The sequence below is a fragment of the Heptranchias perlo genome, chromosome 4 (assembly GCF_035084215.1).
Source record: "Heptranchias perlo isolate sHepPer1 chromosome 4, sHepPer1.hap1, whole genome shotgun sequence".
NCBI lineage: Eukaryota > Metazoa > Chordata > Chondrichthyes > Hexanchiformes > Hexanchidae > Heptranchias > Heptranchias perlo.
The window spans coordinates 6,256,628-6,273,062 of NC_090328.1; the positions used below are offsets into that span (position 1 = coordinate 6,256,628).

General features: G+C 44.4%; 1 protein-coding gene across 1 annotated transcript in view; it reads left to right on the plus strand.

Annotated features, from left to right (window-relative positions):
- nat8l (N-acetyltransferase 8-like) overlaps positions 1–10,026 on the plus strand; it is a 77,662-nt gene extending 67,636 nt beyond the window's left edge. Inside the window, exon 3 of the mRNA XM_067982118.1 lies at positions 8,207–10,026. Within this exon, the coding sequence (XP_067838219.1) occupies positions 8,207–8,574 (368 nt within the window). The 3' untranslated portion in view covers positions 8,575–10,026. The remainder of the gene's footprint in view (positions 1–8,206) is intronic.
- The last annotated feature ends 6,409 nt before the right edge of the window (positions 10,027–16,435 follow it).

Here is a 16,435-nt window from a genome sequence, read left to right on the forward strand (position 1 = left end):
TTCTTATGTTCTTATGTTGCAGCTGTCAGCCTGTGGCAGCTGCAAAGGTCCATTTGACAGGTGGGCGGGGAGACCCTCACCCATTGCAGGAGGCCACTCTGTCACTTGGGACAAAGTTTGGCCTCCACCACCCTCCTCCTGACAATCAAAGTCACCAACTTGCACACTTACCCCGGGGTCCAGAGACATGTACCTACCTTGCGGACCCCCTCAGATGTACATCTTGCGGATGGGGGCCGCCGTAGCTGCAGTCATGACCTCCTCGGAGGGCGAACAGCATCACCAGCCTCACCAGCCTTGCCATCCACGCCGTCCACCTCTGACACGTGGAGCTCCACAACAGAGTGCTGTGACACATCCACCTGTACAGCAGGAGGGAGGGCTACCGTAGAGAGAGATGCGTCGCAGAGGGCACTACCCTCGCCACAGGGTCCACAGACCGAGGCTCAGCCTCCTGGACCTCTCTGAGCAGCAGTGCACACGGAGGCTCAGAGTCACTCGACATGTAGTCGTGGACATCTGCAGCCTCCTTCATGCCAAGCTGCTCCCGGTTGGCCCGAGCACCATCTTCTTACCTGTCGCTGTCAAAGTCACCACTGCCCTCAACAACTTCTCCTCCGCATCCTTCCAGGGTGCCACCGGGGACATCGCCGACGTCTCTCAGCCATCTGCACAAAAGAGCCCTGCAAATACACCGACACCACTCTGCAGTGACACAATGGGTGTCATCAGTTGTGGGTCTTCATTGTGATCCTCAGGAAAGGGCATTATTGCACAAACCAGACAAGATTCGCAAAGACGTGACAGTAGTGGTGACAATATAATACGTTATGTGAGTTGGTCAGAAATTAAATAGAAGTAAAAACCATGACAAACCCTCAAACACCCTTGTGCATCCCCTTCATGCTCACGACACGTTTGCCTTACGCTTCCTACTGCACATGTGATGCATGCCCTGTGGCTGCAGCACAGGTGAAGGCAGGTTGAGTGAGGCTGACCGTGAAAGAGATGCACGAGAGGGTGAGTATGAGACAGAGCCATGAGATTGTATGAGGATTGGGTTGAGTGGTAGTGGCGGGATGAGTACTGGCGAGGTGAGTAGGTGCAGGTAAGATGAGGATGAGGTTTGAGTGGGTGTGAGGAGTGATGTGATACAGTAGTGTTGGCAGTGCAGAAGGAGATGTGGGGTGGGGGCGGTGATGTGGCAGATGGAGTGTAGGGGAATGAGTAAGTGTACTCACTTCGGCTGACCTACTTAGGTCATTGCAGCGCCTCCTGCACTGTATGCAGGTGCGCGATATGTTGGTGGTGCAGGTGACCTCCTCTGCCACCTCGAGTCAGGCCTTCGTGGTGGCAGAGGCAGGCCGCTTCCTCCCGCCCGCCGGGGGGAAGATCTCTGTCCTCCCCCTCCTCCTCACCCCATGTATTGATACCTAGAGTGAGGCATCATTAAACCTGGGAGCAGCCTTCCCCCTGGGCTGCTCCATGCTGTAATTTTTTCTATTTGTTGCAGCATCTGTCAGTGGAGGACTGCCCCTTTAAATAGAGCTCCTCCAGCTGACAGATCTTACTGCGCATGTGCAGTCTGCCCGACGCGCAGATCAGCAGCGGGGAACCCGGAACAACAGGTAGGTGGATCTAATTGGGCTACGATCGCGCGGGTGGCTGACTAATTTCACCAGGCGCGTTACCCATGCGCCCGATAGCCCCCCCCCCGCCGCGAACCTGCAGCCCTGCTAACATCGAGCCCATTCAGTTTGTTTAAGATGGAGACCTGTACTCATTCAGTTTGTTTGAACTGAAGACCTGTACTCATTCAGTTTGTTTAAGATGAAATCCTGTACTCATTCATGGAGTCATAGAAAGGTTACAGCATGGAAGGAGGCCATTCAGCCCATCAAGACAGCACCGGCTCTATTCAAGAGCAATCCAGCTAGTCCCACTCCCCCACCCTATCCCCGTAGCCCTGCAATTTTTTTCCTTTCAAGTGCTTATCCAGTTCCCTTTTGAAGGCCATGATTGAATCTGCCTCCACCACCCCCTCGGGCAGTGCATTCCAGATCCTAACCACTCGCTGGGTAAAAAAGTAATTCCTCATATCACCTTTGATTCTTTTGCCAATCGCCTTAAATCTGGTTCTTGACCCTTCCGCCAATGGGAACAGTTTCTCTCTATCTACTCTGTCTAGACCCTTCATGATTTTGAATACCTCTATCAAATCTCCTTGCTACCGTCTCTTTTCCAAAGAGAACAGTCCCAGCTTCTCCAGTCTATCCACGTAACTAAAGTCCCTCATCCCTGGAATCATTCTCTTCTGCACCCTCTCTAAGGCCTTCACAACTTTCCTAAAGTGCAGTGGCCAGAACGGGACACAATACTCAGTTTGTTGAACTGAAGACCTGTACTCAGTGAGTTTGTTTAATATGAAGACCTGTATTCATCCTTTCTTTTAGGATGAATTCAGATAGAGTGGATAGAAAGGACCTATTTCCCTTAGCATTGTATTCAAAAACCAGGGGGCACAGATTTAAAGTAATTGGTAGAAGGATTAGAGGGGAGTTGAGGAGAAATCTTTTCACCCAGAGGGTGGTGGGGGTCTGGAACTTACTGCCTGAAAAGATGGTAGAGGCAGAAACCCTCATCGCATTTAAAAAGTACCTGGATATGCACTTGAAGTGCTGCAATCTACAAGGCTATGGCCCAAGAGCTGGAATTAGGCTGGATGGCAATTTTTCGGCCGGCACAGACACGGTGGGCCGAGTGGCCTCACTTTGTGCAGTAAATTTTTATGATTCTATGATTGTGTGAAGACCTATACTAATTCAGTTTGCTTAAGGTTAAGACCTGTACTCATTCAATTTGGTTGAACTGAGGACCTGTACTCATTAAATTGTTGAATTGATGACCTGTACACATTGAGTTTATTTAAGATGAAGACCTGTACTCATCCAGTTCGTTAAACACAAAGACCTGCATTCACTCAGTTTATTTAAGATGGAGACCTATACTCATTCACTTTGTTTAAATTGAAGACCTGTTCAAACAGACCCATCGAGTTTGTTTGAACTCAAGACATGTACTCATTGAGTATGTTGAGGAGGTAGACCTGAACTCATTCAGTTAGTTTCTAATGAAATCCTATACCCATTCAGTTTGTTGTACACATTTACACATGTACACACTGAGATTATTTAAGATAAACACTCATTTCATTTTGTTTGCTTAAGATGAAAATCGATACTTTTTTTATTCGTTCACAAGGCCAGCATTTATTGCCCATCCCTAATGTTTGTTTAAGATGAAGACCTGTCCTCATTTAGATTGTTTAAGATGAAGATTTGTTCTCATTCAGTTTATATGAACCCAAGTGGTGCACTCTTTGACTTTGTTTATGAAGACCTGTACTCATTGAGTTGGTTTAAGATGAAGACCTGTACACATGGTGTTTGTTTAAGGTAAAGACCTGTACACATGGTGTTTGTTTAAGATGAAGACCTGTACACATGGTGTTTGTTTAAGATGAAGACCTGTACACATGGTGTTTGTTTAAGATGAAGACCTGTACACATGGTGTTTGTTTAAGATGAAGACCTGTACACATGGTGTTTGTTTGATCTGAAGACTTCATCTCGTTCAGTTTGTTGAACGGAAGTCCTGTACTCATTCAGTTTGTTGAAGATGGAGACCTGTACTCAGTCAGTTTTTTGAAGATGAGGACCTGTACTCATTCAGTTTGTTGAAGATGGAGACCTGTACTCAGTCAGTTTGTTGAAGATGAAGACCTGAACTCAGTCAGTTTGTTGAAGATGAAGACCTGAACTCAGTCAGTTTGTTGAAGGTGAAGACCTGAACTCATTCAGTTTGTTGAAGATGAGGACCTGTACTCATTCAGTTTGTTGAAGATGAAGACCTGAACTCATTCAGTTTGTTGAAGGTGAAGACCTGAACTCATTCAGTTTGTTGAAGATGAGGACCTGTACTCATTCAGTTTGTTGAAGATGAGGACCTGTACTCATTCAGTTTGTTGAAGATGAGGACCTGTACTCAGTCAGTTTGTTGAAGATGAGGACCTGTACTCATTCAGTTTGTTGAAGATGAGGACCTGTACTCATTCAGTTTGTTGAAGATGAGGACCTGTACTCAGTCAGTTTGTTGAAGATGAGGACCTGTACTCATTCAGTTTGTTGAAGATGATGAGCTGTACTCAGTCAGTTTGTTGAAGGTGAGGACCTGTACTCAGTCAGTTTGTTGAAGATGAGGACCTGTACTCAGTCAGTTTGTTGAAGATGATGAGCTGTACTCATTCTGATTGTTTTATCTAAAGACCCGTATTCATTCAGTTTGTTAAACTCAAGACGTGTAATCATTGAGTTTTTTATAAGATGAAGACCTGTATTTATTGTGTTTGTTTGAACTGAAGACCTGTGCTCATTCAGATTGTTTGAACTGAAGACCTGTGCTCATTCAGTTTCTTTAAGGTGAAGACCTGTACTCATTCAGATTGTTTGAACTGAAGACCTGTGCTCATTCAGATTGTTTGAACTGAAGACCTGTGCTCATTCAGTTTCTTTAAGGTGAAGACCTGTACTCATTCAGATTGTTTGAACTGAAGACCTGTACTCATTCAGATTGTTTGAACTGAAGACCTGAACTCATTCAGTTTCTTTAAGGTGAAGACCTGTACTCATTCAGTTTCTTTAAGGTGAAGACCTGTACTCATTCAGTTTGTTTGAACTGAAGACCTGAACTCATTCAGTTTCTTTAAGGTGAAGACCTGTACTCATTCAGATTGTTTGAACTGAAGACCTGAACTCATTCAGTTTCTTTAAGGTGAAGACCTGTACTCATTCAGTTTCTTTAAGGTGAAGACCTGTACTCATTCAGTTTGTTTGAACTGAAGACCTGAACTCATTCAGTTTCTTTAAGGTGAAGACCTGTACTCATTCAGTTTGTTTGAACTGAAGACCTGTGCTCATTCAGATTGTTTGAACTGAAGACCTGAACTCATTCAGTTTCTTTAAGGTGAAGACCTGAACTCATTCAGTTTCTTTAAGGTGAAGACCTGTACTCAGTCAGTTTCTTTAAGGTGAAGACCTGTACTCATTCAGTTTGTTTAAGATGAAGACCTGTATTCTTTCAGTTTGTTTGAATTGAAGACTTCAAGTTAGGGAAGAGAGAGCAGAGGCACTATTACATACATAGAAAAATTCTTTAGAAAGGGGAATAGTGCCAGAGGACTGTGAGACAGCTAATATTATTACTATATTTAAAAAGAGAGGTAGACAGAGAAAGAAGAGAGATTGCTGAGAGTTAGCTATCAGTTAGCTTAATGTCAGTGGTAGAAAAGATAGTGAAATCTTTACTTAAAAATGTAATAGAAAGACAGCTAGAATCTGAAAATATGATAAAGAATAGTCAGCACGGATTTCAGAAGGGAAAGTCATGTTTGACCAACCTTATTGAATTCTTTGAAGAAGCAACAGACGACAGGGGTAATGTGGTAGATGTAATATATTTGGATTTTCAAGAGGCCTTCAATAAGATACCGCATTGTAGACTCATGACTAAGGTCAGAGCACGTGGAGTCAGGGGACAGGTGGCAGAATGGATAGCAAGCTGGCTACAAAACACAAAAGAGATTAGGGGTTAAGAGTAGCTGTTCAGGCTGGCAAAAGGTGGGAAGTGGTGTTCCACAGGGATCGGCGCTGGGACCACTGTTGTTCACAATTTGGACTTGGGAATCGGAAAAAGAATTTCAAAATTTGCGGACGACACCAAATTGGGGGATGTAGTTAATACAAAGGAAGAATGCATCAAAATGCAAGAGGATATTAATAAACTTGCAGAATGGGCATGTAATTGGCAAATGAATTTCAATATAGATAAGTGTGATCATTTTGATAGGAAGAATAAGGAGGCCACATACTGCCTAGATAATAAGAGTCTAAATGGGGTGGAGGAGCAAAAGGATGGGGGTACAGATTCACAAATCACTAAAAGTAGCGACACAGGTTAATAAGGCCATAAAAAAGGCAAATCAAGTACTAGGGTCAACTTCTAGAGGGACAGAATTGAAAAGCAGAGAAGTTATATTAAACTTGTATAGAACCTTGGTTAGACCACACCTGGAGTACTGTGAACAGTTCTGATCTCTATATTATAAAGAGGATATAGAGGCATTGGAGAAGGTGTAAAAAAGATTCACAAGGATGATACCAGAACTGAGAGGTTATAACTATCAGGAAAGGCTGAACAGGCTGGGGCTTTTTTCTCTAGAAAAGAGAAGGCCGAGGGGTGACCTGATAGAGGTCTTAATGGTAATGAAAGAGTTCGATAGGGTAGACGTAGAAATGTTTCCACTTGTGGGGGAGTCCAAAACTAGAGGTCATAAATATAAGATTAGTCACTAATAAATCCAATAAGGAATTCAGGAGAAACTTCTTTACTTCTTAAGAGTGGTAAGAATGTGGAACGCGCTACACAAGTAGTTGAGGCAAAAAGAATAGATGCATTCAAAGAGAAGCTGGATAAGCACATCAGGGAGAAAGGAATAGCAGGGTATCCTGATAAGGTGAGATGAAGGAGGCTCGTGTGGAGCATAAATGCCAGCATAGACCAGTTGGGCCGAATGACCTGTTTCTGTGCTGTAGACTTGATGTAACTCAATGTAAGATGAAGATCTATACTCAACCACCTAATATAAGCTGAAGACTTGTAGTCTTAGTTTTAATGTCTTGTGGTATCACTCCATGTATTTAAGATAAAAAAAAGTACAAAATATGTGTTAAAGACCATGCCTTAGTCAAAGATTGAGCATAATGCTCATTTGAAATGGCAATAAAATGTTCGTTCCTAAAACTGCTCGACAGAACTCAGTGAGCGAGATAAGGGAAAATGTAATAAATGTAACTGGTTAAGTGCAAAAATCCTGAATGACAGAGGGATAACAGAATTTAAAAGCAATATGCTTGAACTGGGAGTCAGTACAATATCAATCACCGCTGTTGGGAGTGAGGTGTAATTGTGGCACAGCAGCATGGGATGTTTCCACTCACAATATCAAACAAAATTAATACGCTACAGAATTGGGGTAAAATCTTTATTTCCAATATCTTTTAGCCAGTAATTCCTCGTACACACGACGTGTCCTTGAATAGTCATCGGGGGAAGGAGGGAAAAGGGAGGCACTCAACCAAATGTCCCAGATAAATATGTTACCCCAGTTGTATTCATGCATTGATTTTTTTTGTGTTCTACCAACCCTTATAAAAGTCATAATGTTGGATCATGTGTTTACATTAATAACTTTGTGACAAATATGTAGAACTACTGCTTGAAAGTTTTACTTTAGTTTTATTGTTGACAATAGTGAAAAGTTATGGGGTAGATCTTAACTTTGTGCGATAGTGTAAGAGGGGTTTACAGCCCATTTTACATCTCTCCCCATTTTTATTCCCCGTTGGAGTCAACGGACTCGCTGTCACCCATTTAACACAATCCATAAGAGATAGGAGCAGGAGTAGGCCATTCGGCCCCTCGAGCCTGCTCTGCCATTTAATGAGATCACGGCTGATCTGATTTTTACCTCAACTCCACTTTCCCGCCCTTTCCCCATATCCTTTGACTCCCTTGCTGATCAAAAATTTGTCTAACTCAGCCTTGAATGTATTCAATGTCTCAGCCTCCACAGCTTTTTGGGCTAAAGAATTCCAAAGATTCACGACCCTCTGGGAGAAGAAATTCCTCCTCATTTCCGTCTTAAACGGGCGACCCCTTATTCTGAGACTATGCCCTCTAGTTTTAGATTCCCCCATGAGGGGTAACATCCTCTCAGCATCTACCCTATTGAGTCCCCTCAGAATCTTGTATGTTTCAATAAGATCTCCTCTCATTCTTCTAAACTCCAATGAGTATAGACCCAACCTGTTCAATCTTTCCTCATAAGACAACCCTTCCATACCCAGAATCAACCTAGTGAACCTTCTCTGAACTGCCTCCAATGCAAGTATGTCCTTCCTTAAATAAGGGCACCAGAACTGTACGCAGTACTCCAGGAGTGGTCTCACCAGCTCCCTGTACTGACTTCCCTGCTTTTATACTCAAAGTCAATCGCACAAAGTCAAGATCTACCCAACCATCAAGAGAAACCCATTTGTTGATTCCCCTCTCCCAAGAATGCTGAGCCTCCCGTTTTTTCTTGTCGTAGGCTCCTGCTTCTGGGTTGCGGTCCTGGACGGGAACGTGGTAGGCATAGTGGCTGCCAGAGGCAACGAAGAGGATAACACGGTGGAGCTCCGCCGCATGTCCGTGGACTTCGACCAGAGGGGGAAGGGTATCGCCAAGGCTCTGGGGCGCAAGGTGCTCGAGTTTGCCGTGCTCAACAACTACTCAGCCGTCGTGCTAGGAACCACCGCCGTCAAGCTGGCCGCCCACAGGCTGTACGAGTCCTTGGGTTTCCGATACGTGGGCGTCACTGAACACTACGTGCTCCCGGGGATGAATCACTCAGTCTTGGAGAAAATGTTTTTCCAGCTTCGTTACCACCGCTACCGGCTGCATCTCCGTGAAGAGTAAAAGTTACCCCCCACTTGCCTCTCCACCCATGCCCTCTCCACCCCTTCTCAACACCCCCCGCCCCCCCTCCCCTGTACAAAGAGTCAAATGCTGAATGCTTTGTAATTTTTTGCTGATTTCTCCCGCCCCCCCGCCTCCGTCTTTTTAATTTTCCGTGATTTTGTTGGATGGGAGTTCTGATCTCCCCAGACTTGCTGTCGGATGGAGGTGCTCGAAACCGAAGCAAACTCTGCCTGTAGTTAACATTCTTACCGTATACAGCATGCCTGGCTGGGCTGAACCCAAGTTACCCTCGACTAAACCTCCGTCAGCACACCAGTCACACAATATGGAGACGGTAACGATTGCTATAGAGGTGTATTTTGTGGGGGGCGGGGGGGTGTATGGGGAGAGGCGGTGGGGGCATGGATTGAATTGGGGATGGAACATTGCACATGCATTTTCTGTACTAGCCAGCGATGATCAGTACCTATTTTTCCCCCTCCAAACCCCCCCCCCCCGCAACCCTTTTTTGCCGGTGAATATAACTCCTTCCATCTCAGTAATCCTTAGTTGTCACCGTCACACTCTCTGAGATCAAGTTATTGTGTTACGACGACGACAACAACAACAGAAAGAATAACACGCCCAGCTTTGCACTGCTGCATGAAGAGGACGCGCGGCAAATGCCAACAAGATCAGCCCCCCTAACCCCCACTCCCCCTCAGGGTCTGGGCTCCAACATGCACTTTTTTTTTTAACAAAAAAAAACAACAAAATATTGGGATGTGCTGCATCCACCAAACTAGAGAGAGAGAGAGAGAGAGAGAAAAGATGCAAATAATATCATGACTCTCATTCCCACTGTCTTCACAAGCCAGCAGGATTTAGTGGTCTGAACGTTCCTGATACCGCGTTTGCAAATTGTAAAAATAAGCATTTAGTTTCCCCCTCCCCTTCCATATATGGGCTAAACCCTCCGCATGCGCACTGGCCTGTCTATGCTGCTGTTTAGGGTTTTTTTTCCCTTCTCTTTTATTTTTTTTCTGCTTGTGCTGAATGATGTCATTTGAGCAGATCGGAGGCTGCGGTTTTTACGGAAACACAGTGATAAACGCAGAGTCCCCCCCCCAATATATATATATATATATATAGCGAGTAGGGACAGGAGAACGGCTCTTGCAAGCAAAAAAAAAATAAAGACCTAACATACCATTACAACACAAACTCCATAAGCAAAAAAAAAAATCTTATTATTAATTATTAATAATAGTCGTGACTGGTCTCTGCAGCCTTGCTTTAGTGTGACTATAGTAGTTGCTTTAATGACATCAACCTTGTGACTGGTAGAATGCAGAAGCAATGCAATTGGCATGTGTCTGTACCTAAGTGTATGTGTACAGTGCCTGCCTGAACAATAAGACAAAGGATATAGCTCCTTAATCATGAAATAAAAATGTGTATATTTTAAAAGCATTTTTTTTTTTGCATGCCGAATGTCTGTCTTGAATTCAGAGCAACAACAACGACGAAAAAAAAATGGGTAGCTGAATTTTAGTTTTAACAACGGAAATGTACTATACATATATAAAAAAAAACTGGAAAATGCACTTCAGTAATTCTCAGAGACGGTGATTCTTGACGATTTGTAATGGAGGATTTTGGTTTCAGTACTTTGTAATAGAAATGCTGTGTGTGTGTGTGTGTGTGTGTTTAAAAAAAAGAGATACTTTTTCACAAAGTCGTTCCTCGGTTAAAGGACAAAGATTGGTTGCTTTGTTTATTTTTGTTACACTGGTGTTTTCCGAAAGACATATATAAAAAAACAGTTGGCACAAATCGATTTTTTTATATTCATATCTCAGTGGCTATGAATATCTCTTGGCTTTTAATGTACAGTCAAGCTATGGAATATCTGAAATATTTTAAGACCTCTCGCATCAGTCCAAATTATTTTTAAGTCATTTTCTGTACATAGGTCGCTGGCGATGGTGAGTTAGCTGGCATTTCTCTAAACTAGCGCAATAGAGACCCCCCCCCCCATTAGCCCACAACTGGCCCTGCTGCAGCTCCTGTGCCCAGTGACGGCCTCATTCCACGAGTGAAGGAAAAACTTTCACTCTGAAAGGGAAAAAAAAAACTTTCCACAAGTGAGAGGACTTGTTTTTATTTTTGCGTGGCTCTAAGTGGGACCTCGATGCTTCTTTTTAAAAAAATTTCTTCAGTTAATTTGTGTGTGTGTGTGTGTGTGTGTGTGTGTGTAACCATGGGCTCTTCTGTTTCTCTCCTCAGTCTCTCTCTGGATCGTCGAGAGGGCGAGTGGACAGAAGGTTAAAATAGTGGGGCTGTAGCCAGGGTGTGCTGTGCAGCTCCTGAGTTGGGCCACCGGGTGATCCGCCTGAATGGCCTTGGGCGCCTCCCCGCGCGGTGAACACACGGGCTGCAATCAGCAACTCAAGTGGCCCAGGGTGGGGCGGGAGCTATCTCTCCACCCCTGCTGGAGCGTTAGTGTTGCATTACCGAGCGTGCTATCAGTTGTGATTTCCGCTTGTGTAATATAGAATTAGCGAGATTACTAGTTTTTGCCATAGGATAATGTATGCTAATGTATATAGGATAGCTCCATTTTTTTTAAAAAATGACTCTAAGCAGGAGTGGATTGTTGTTTTGAGTTGCATTGAGTAACGTCATTGCATTGAGATTTGAGGTTAGGATCAGATCAGCCATGATCTTATTGAATGGCGGAGCAGGCTCGAGGGGCCGATTGGCCTACTCCTGCTCCTATTTCTTATGTTCTTATGTATCGCTTTCAAGAATCCCCCAAAACACCCGTTTTGTTCCATTGGCCCCGTTTGTTCCTCAGACCCGAGGACGAGGATGTTAATGGGTTCTTGGGGAAAGGTGACGTGTCCTGACTTGGGACAATTTGCCTCTCATGATCTGGTCTGTTGTCACACACAATGCGGTATCCCGTGTACTTTTTACGCATGTCGAGAAATATCAAGGCTCCGTGAGTTTGAATGTCCTTTTTTTTTCCCCAGACCCTTTACCGTTGCCATTTTACTTTCTGTTCGAAGCAGCTGCCACAAGGTGAACCTTTGACTGGTTTGGTTTTTTTTCTAAAGCTTGAGGTCTGCAGTTCAAATTGACAGGTTGGGCTTGAAGACTTTTGGCAGCCGGAGTCTTGTCAGTTAAGATTTACAGCACCATCCTCAGCTCTCCAAATCCAAATTTAAGTTTTTTTAAAAAAAAATTGTTGCTCCACTTTTATTGTTTTATCCTCACTTTTTTAAGATCTCCTCCCCGTCCCATACCAACCCCGGCCACTCACTATTGGCTCTCTGCTCAGGTGAGTTGGGAGGTAACCTGCTCTCAGGCTCTTGCTTTGAGCTAGCCACCAAGATGTGCGAGACTGAAGGGTTGAGTGAGTTCCCTTGGCCCCCGCTGCCCCCACCAAACTTTTCTTGGTGCAAAGATTGGGTACTCAAGAGCACAAATCTAGATTCCAGTCAGATTTTTTTTTTAGTATGTGATTGATTTTACAAACAGTGACGGACAGGAAAAGACCATCTGGTCCTTCCGCCCATGTATGATACCACAATATATACGCCCTCCACCCCACCCGAAACCATTTGATCTCCTGCGAGAGGCGAAAAACCAGATAGAAACTCAGGCCAATTTGGGGTAAGATATCTGGGAAATTCCTCTCCAAATCCGCTCCACCCCCCCCACCCCGCCCAGACGATCGAAATTAGTCCAGACGATCACTCTGACCCCGATAATTCTATGCAGTACTGACCTTTTGTAAGAGGTGATCTCCGCCCCAGCCAGAAACAGGTCGAGCTCTCGCTGGAAGGAATTCAGCGAATCGACGCCCACCGCACCAGTGGGCAGCCTGCTCCAGATGTTGCAGCCTGACATGTTCATGCCACAGTACCTGAATCTGTACCTGCTGGGATCAGGCAGAGATCATGGTCGGTGTCAGACTGGATTTGAAATGCAGGAACCCGGGCTGACTTTTTTGCTCCTTCCCCTGCGCACCCCCCCCCCACCTCCCCAATCTGGGTGGGCACAGATTGGGGGGAAGTGAGGTCTGACACTAACAGCTGAAGGTGAGGTAAAAACAGAACAGCTGGACTCCAAATAGGTTTTAACATCTGTGAGAATACTTGATGGTTTCATTGCCAATTTCTGTATTACAAAAAAGACTGTATTTGCAGCAGAGCAGAAATATGCTCCTTGCTCACACATTTATATCTAAGCAATAAATGCTGAATGTCAATTGGCAAGTTTTGAAAATAGCGAAGTACTGTAATGCATTTATTGTAATGTACGTAAGTAAAAATTAAATTGGATCATGGATCATTTTCATTAGCTGCGCCAGTGCCTGTGCTACACACACGTGGAGCAGACGCCCATGGACTGTGTTCAATGTTGCATGTCATCATTCTGTCCTGCACCTTGCAACGGGGAGTCTGCACTTCCGTTATTCTGAACATAGTGTGGAGGCCTTTGCAGCTCGGTGAGATTGTAGCACAGGCACAGGCTTTTGCCGCAGGGTGGTCCGTCTTAAAAGACAGTAATCGAGCTCTCTGGGTATAAGTTCATCACATGGCCTGATTCTGAGTTGTGTGAACGGCGAAGATCCCAGGTTTGATTCCCTGGCCTGTACTGAGATCACTTCAATGGTACAATGATTCCCTGACTGGTATCCTAATATTAGGCAGGGGTGAATGGGTGGGGGGGGGAGGGAAGACAATTGCCCAGGGTCCCCTCTCTGCATAGCTGTACAGTGAGCCCTGCTGGAAGTTACAGGTAAAGGACGGGATCGGTCTCAGATGTGATAGCCTCCCCGCCCCTCCCCCAGTCAAATAGCCCACTGATACTCAGACCTGAGCAATGGCCATTCTGGTGAGGTGCTGCAGGCAATTGGAGTATTTATAATCAACGAGTAACATAAGAACGTAAGAAATAGGAGCAAGAGTAGGCCATACGGCCCCTCGAGTCTGCTCCGCCATTCAATATGATCTTCGACCTCAACTCCACTTTCCTGTCCAATCCCCATATCTCTTGATTCCCCTAGAGTCCAAAAATCTATCGATCTCAGTCTTGAATATACTCAACAGTTCAGCATCCACAGCCCTCTGGGGTAGAGAACCCTCTGAATGAAGAAATTCCTCCTCATCTCAGTCCTAAATGGCCGACACCTTATCCTGCGACCCTGTCCTCTAGTTCTAGACTCTCCAGCCAGTGGAAACGACCTCTCAGCATCTACCCTGTCAAGCCCCCTCAGAATCTTATATGTTTCAATGCGATCACCTCTCATTCTTCTAAACTCCAGAGAGTATAGGCCCATTCTACTCAATCTCTCCTCATAGGACAACCCTCTCATCCCAGGAATCAATCTAATGAACCTTCGTTGCACCGCCTCTAAGGCAAGTATATCCTTCCTTAGGTAAGGAGACCAAAACCATACACAGTACTTCAGATGAGATGTCACCAAAGCCCTGTACAATTGTGGTAAAACTGTCGTACGAGGAGAGATTGGATCGACTCGGCCTGTATTCACTAGAGTTTAGAAGAATGAGAGGGGATCTCATTGAAACATATAAAATTCTGACAGGACTAGACAGACTAGATGTAGGGAGGATGTTTCCCCTGGCTGTGGGGTGTCTAGAACGAGGGGTCACAGTCTCAGGATACGGGGTAGGACATTTAGGACTGAGATGAGGAGAAATTTCTTCACTCAGAGGGTGGTGAACCTGTGGAATAGGCTGTGGAGGCCAAGTCACTGAATATATTTAAGAAGGAGCTAGATAGATTTCTAGACACAAAAGGCATCAAAGGGTATGGGGAGAGAGCGGGAATATGGTATTGAGATAGAGGATCAGCCATGATCATATTGAATGGCGGTGCAGGCTCGAAGGGCCGAATGGCCTACTCCTGCTCCTATTTTCGATGTTTCCTCATTCTTGTACTCTAACCCCCTTGCAATAAAGGCCAACATGCCATTTGCGTTCCTAATTGCCTGCTGTACCTGCATGCTAACTTTTTGTGTTTCTTGTACGAGGACACCCAAATCTCTCTGGACGCCAACATTTAATTTCTCACCATTTAAAAAATATTCTGTTTTTCTATTTTTCCTACCAAAGTGAATAATCTCACATTTCTCCACATTATGCTCCATCTGCCACCTTGCCCACTCACTTAACCTGTCTATATCCCTTTGCAGACTCTGTGTCCTCCTCACAGCTTACTTTCCCACCTATCTTCTATCGTCAGCAAACTTGGATACATTACACACGGTCCCTTCATCTAACTCATTGATATAGATTGTAAATAGCTGAGGCCCGAACACTAATCCTTGCGGTACTCCAACTGCTTTCAGGAGAAGAAGGGAGAGAAAATAGTCGGGGGGTGGGGGGGGGGAGGGAGATTATCTTTTTTAAAAAATACCTTCTTTGGAAAGAGCTGAGTTTAAATCCTTCATTCAAACTGCTGCTTTAAATGCATTACTGTGCAGGTGAAGATTGGATCGCGAAAATAACTCAAAATATAAAATGAGACAGGTCGGCGTTGAAGTGTAAACACTCAGTGCGCTCGTGCGCCATTCCTTCCTCTGCTATTTCCAGTGAGGCATTAACCCATTTAAAACATTAAGACTTGTATTGAATAAAGAATGAAAATACCCAGCCAGCTAGTTAGCATTTGTGAAGAGAAAAGGCGGTGGGGGGGGGGATGGGGAGCAGAGTGAAGTATATCACCGGCTTGTGTTATATATCCACCTGTCTTTACCACTTTGTAACACGTGACTGAAATAGTGAATGGAGGAATTTTGCACGGATGTGTTGAGTGTTTATACGTTCGGATGCCACAGCGTAAGTTGCAAACCTTTGTCTTCTCACAGTATCGTTTATTTTTTAATCCAGATGCTCTTTAATTTATTGAATTTACGCTGTGTTGCCCCTTTAAGCCTTAACCATCCAATTCAGCAATAACTGGTGTCGGGAAATACAATAAACAGTACTACAGCCAATGGTATACGTGTTTTCAGTAATAATAAGTACTTTGATAATTGACTTTTAAGTGTCTGTCAGAGGCTGGTTGCAATTTAACGATAAAACCCTGAGTGTCCTTATAGTAAAAATGCATTTTGTATTGTGAATTGACAACTGTTTCTAGACTTGAACAAAGTGTGCATGTAAATGTTCTCCGTGTTACCAGTACACTGAATCAATGTACTAACTTTAAAGGGACATTATTTTTTTGTTGGCTAACCTACATTGCAATTTAAATCTATTGGCTGTCTGATTTAACTTGTACATATATTTCAGAAACCTCAGGTTTGATGCCGTTTCCTCCCCCACGCTCGAGTGGGCTGGAGCTCAAATCACAGCCTACAGTTACCCTCTCCCGGTCTGTTTTTTTCTCTGGTTCATGGTCCGAGGGCAGGAGGAGAGATTAACAGGGATACTAGCCCTGCCCGCTGTGTGTATCACTTAACTCGGGGGGTGCCTTGGCTTTCTGTCCTGAGGGCCGCATAAGTGCGAACCAAGAACCTCTGGGACGGCCAACAAGTTAAGTTTAATCGAGATTAGAAAACATTTCTACACACAAAGGGTGGTAGAAATTTGGAACTCTCTTCCGCAAAACGGCAATTGATACTAGCTCAATTGCTGAATTTAAATGTGAGATAGATAGCTTTTTGGCAATCAAAGGTATTAAGGGATATGGGCCAAAGGCAGGTATATGGAGTTAGATCACAGATCAGCCATGATCTTATCAAATGGCGGAGCAGGCACGAGGGGCTGAATGGCTTACTCCTGTTCCTATGTTCCTAAATCCGTGCTCCCATTAATTGGCGTTTATCTCAAGCTGTTGA